Source organism: Empidonax traillii, unplaced genomic scaffold, assembly GCF_003031625.1.
Source record: "Empidonax traillii isolate 1590-97213 ecotype Southwest subspecies unplaced genomic scaffold, ASM303162v1 scaffold1244:size288329, whole genome shotgun sequence".
Taxonomy (NCBI): Eukaryota; Metazoa; Chordata; class Aves; order Passeriformes; family Tyrannidae; genus Empidonax; species Empidonax traillii.
The window spans coordinates 238,893-243,227 of NW_020956437.1; the positions used below are offsets into that span (position 1 = coordinate 238,893).

At 41.5% G+C, this 4,335-nt stretch overlaps 1 protein-coding gene across 1 annotated transcript; it reads left to right on the forward strand.

The window, feature by feature from the left end:
- The first annotated feature begins 329 nt into the window (after positions 1 to 329).
- Positions 330 to 2,695, forward strand: SCG2 (secretogranin II). The gene has a single exon (XM_027906053.1). It carries the CDS (start codon positions 365 to 367, stop codon positions 2,231 to 2,233), a length of 1,869 nt encoding a protein of 622 aa, XP_027761854.1. The 5' UTR covers positions 330 to 364; the 3' UTR covers positions 2,234 to 2,695.
- Positions 2,696 to 4,335: the final 1,640 nt, after the last annotated feature.

Below are 4,335 nucleotides of genomic sequence, written 5' to 3' on the forward strand. Positions count from 1 at the left end.
CAGCAGTATTATCCTGGCATGAAATTAGATGCCTTATGGAACAATCTCACTAAATATTTCTGCCTGCAGTTTTAATATGAATATTTTGAGCAGCATTTAAATATATGGATACACTCATTTTACCATTTAGGAGCTTCGTTTTCATAACCAAAATGGCATCTAGATTCCTCTGTGGGCATTTCATGAGCTATGTAGCCTTGGTATTTTGTAGTTTTTTGCTGCCATTGGAAAATTAATGTTCATAAAGTACATGGAGCTAAAAGATAAGAAATTTCTAGCATAGCTCAGTCTCCTAAGTCTGTCTCCATGTGTTAACTGCTTCTTTTTTTCTTTTTCTTCTTTATTTAAAGGAAATATTTTAAATATGGCAGAAACCAAAACCTTCCAGCCTGGAGCAGCCTGCGCTCTCACCTTTTTCTTTGTCCTCATCTGTTGGGTTGATGCAGCCTCCTTCCAGCAGCATCAGCTGCTTCAGAAAGATCCAGACTATGTAATGAAAAACTTACAAAGACTCCCAAATCCTGATATGATCAAAGCGCTGGAATACATAGAAGATCTTCGCAAGCAAACTAACAAGGGAGAAAGTAGCCCTGACTACAACTCTTATCAAAGTGTCCCGTATCTCCTGCAACAGAAGGAAAGCAAGGATCAGATTCACCTACCAGACAATGTAAGGGATTCTTTGACTGAAGATGAGTCCCAGTGGGTTAAGGTGATGTTGGAAGCCTTGCGGCAAGCCGAGAAAGAGTCAAAAGCTGGCCCAAAGGAGAATAAACTTTACGGTCTGAGTTCAGATAACAACTTTCCAGCTGGAGTGAGTGATGATTACGAGGCTTACAAGTGGCCTGAGAGGTGGCAAAAGTACCTCAAAATGCCACTTGGGCACTATGAAGACAGTTCAAGAGACAGCCCTTTCAAGCGTACGAATGAAATCGTGGAAGAGCAATACACCCCCCAGAGCCTTGCTACGCTGGAGTCTGTGTTTCAGGAGCTGGGGAAGATGGCAGGACCGAGCAACCACAAGAAAGAAAGGCTGGATGAGGACCAGAAATTGTACACAGATGATGAAGACGATGTGTATAAAGCGAATAACATTGCCTATGAAGATGTGGTTGGAGGAGAAGATTGGAATCCCATAGAGGAAAAAGTGGAAAGCCAAACCCAGGAAGAGATAAAAGACAGCAAAGAGGAAATTGATAAACACGAAGAGGAGATTGATGATGAAATGAAAAGATCAGGGAAGCTGAACTTCCTTGAGGATGAAATAAGAAGAGACAACAAAGATCAAATGTCAGAGGATGTTTCAAAGCTAATGAATTATTACCTGAAGAGGCTGATGGGTAGTGCTGGGAATAGGAAATTAAGGACTGGAGAACTCGAGGAAAAAAGAGCATCAATGTTTTTGGATAAACAACTCGATCCTCAGTCTATAGCTCAGCTGATAGAAATCTCAAGGAATTTACAAATTCCTCCTGAGGATTTAATAGACATGTTGAAAGCTGGAGAAAAAAAGCAGCTTCAGAGTGAGAGGTTGGAAGCTGAGCAGGAAGTAGAGTTCCCAGAAGACCTCGACGAGATAGCTGAAACCAATCTAGGACAGAGCGATATATTTAAAAATAATGTAAACTCTAAAAACGGGTACATGAAGCAGCCTCTTATTCCAGAAAACCTACCCGAAGACCTCAATATCGAAGATATCGTCAGTCTTCTGGGAAATGACAATTTAGCCAATCAGAATCCCTCCTACTTACTAAATCGTCTTAATCAAGACAATGATTTGCCGAGACTGTCTTACATCCCCAGAAGATTGAAAGGACACCTGTTCCCTAAGGCTGCCTGGATGAACGACTTGGAAAGGCGACAAATGGAGTACGAGAAACTGAATGAGAAGGACGAAGAACTGGCCGATTACTTGGCAAAGGTCTTGGCAAAATATCCTGAAGTGATCAATACGAACCAGATGAAGCGAGTCCCAGCTTCTGAAGGCAACCTGCAGGAAGATGATCACCTGGAACAGGCCATCAGAGAGCACCTAAATCAGCTGGAGCCACAGGAGGCTGCGAAGTTGGCCTCGCTCAGCAAAAGGCTTTCCGTGGCTGGGGAAGCCGATGACACGCAGAACAGGCAGTATCTGGATGAGGATATGCTAGCAAAGGTGCTGGAGTATCTAAAACAGGAGAAATCAGAGCTCGAAAGAGATCACATTGCTAAGCGAGCGATGGAAAACATGTAATTGTTCCCCAAATACTATTTCTCTTCAATGTGTTGAGTTCTATCCCAATTCAGTTGTGATTTATTCCTGCTCTCCCACTAAACAACTATGGTAGACTATTTGCCAATGAACGGTCTGCATATCTTTCTCAGAGCTGTTATATTGTTTATTGATATATGTTATAAATTATGGGGCAAGCAACAAATTGCTTCAAGTGTTTTAAGAAAAAATTTAACGATATCAAGTAAAACTATAATATGTAAACAAATGACCTTTGCATTGTTAATAAAACATGATAAATGAAGAGTGACAATTATAATTTGAAATTTTTAAGATTAACTGGATTATTTTGTTACTGTCTGTAGTGTTTTTTGTGGAGTATCGAATAAAAAAATAAAGCATTATATATATATATAGTTTTATTTACAAGGCTTTTTCTATTCAGTGTTTTATTGTTGATGAATAAATTATTTCTGGACAATCGACTGTTGTTTTTTTGTGACAGTTGATAAAGTCAGACTGATTGGAAACATTTTTAATTCCACTGATGACTCTTCTGAAATACACTATTTTTCCCATAGAATATAGTTGGTAGCATAAACTTCTGGTTTTTCTGGGCTGTAAGAATACCAGTTGGCGTTATCCTTAAGGGCAGTGTTGGGAACCACAAAGAAAGAGCCAGGCTCCAAGGAAAGGCAGGCAGGGAACACATCTGTAAGGAACACCAGGGGTTTGTTTGATGAAAATATTTTCATGAAATGTCTATTGCATGTACACATAAGTAAACAAACAACCTTTGTTATTCAGTACACTGCTCTGGACACTTGAAATGTCTTTTGATCTCCTGTTATGACCTGCAGTAGATGGTCTGGAAAGGTTCTGGCTCTTTTACAGAAGGAAATGTGCTTGTGTAACTCTGTGACTCAGACGTGATTTTCACTAGGACAGCTCATTTCCAGGATTATAGTTTAAAAGTGCTTTTCCCTGTGGTATTCTTCAGCAGCTCATCTCTGCTAAGTGGGGTGGGGATGATTTTTGGCGAGGCAGTGTCTAATCAAGCAAAGTACAAAGGCTGCAGAAATAAAACTTCATCTTTACCGTGAGCAATCGCAGCCGATAGGAGCTCAGTTAGAACTCTTGCTCTGGGCCACACCAAAATCCTCCATTTTCCTGTTATTTGGATGAGTCAAAACATTAAATATTAAACTGAAAAATACCAGAGTTAATTTCATGTCTGTTTTCTAAAGAAAGACAAACCTGCTGAGATGCACTTGCTTGTGACACTGGGAACTTGGAATCACTGTATTTTATTCAAAACAAAACTGTGTTTCTAACAAATTATATTTTGTATCACCTTGATTCCTAATACTTTTAGTCTCCTTATTCCCGACACTGCTCCTACAATACTCATAGTCTAGAGAAACGTCTTTCAGTCAAATCAGTAACATTTAATTCTTAAATATCTAATATGTAAAACTTGGGATGAGTAATAAAAACAGGAGTACTGAGATTTCAATAAATGCTTGCTGTTTCCAGTGAACAAGCTTCACAATTTCACATTTGCCTTCCAAGGTCGTATTTAAACAGGAGACTTTACTTACTCCCCACATTGACATCCTCAGACAGCATATCACAGCTGAACTCCATAGCCTTGGAGTTGACAGGCACTGTTTTTCCAGGGCTGTAGTTAAATGTTGAAAGGGGTTCTGCCCTCAGCATCACAGAGATGGCTGTGCCTGTGCCTGGCTCTCCTGGGCGTAGTGAGGGCACCTTCCCACCGCTTCATCTCACGCACCGAATGAGGAACGCTTTGTTAATCTCTGCAGAACATTTCTGCCTGAAGAAGAGTTTTATTGGAAAGGCTGACTGCACAGGCTGCATTCGTGTCCAGGGAGCACAGTCTGCCATTCCGTGGCTCGGCTCGGTGAGAGTCCAAGGGCTCTGTGATGACTGCACAGAAGGATTTATGCTCCTGCACCTCCCGGGCGTGGGGATCTGGTCCCCTGGATGTGGTTGCAACCCATGTGCTGCAGTGTGGGGCTGGCACTGCAGAGCAGCCCGAGGTGGGGCAGGGTCTCAGGAGTCACAGCTTCACTGGAGGCGTACGGTGGTGGCAAACACGC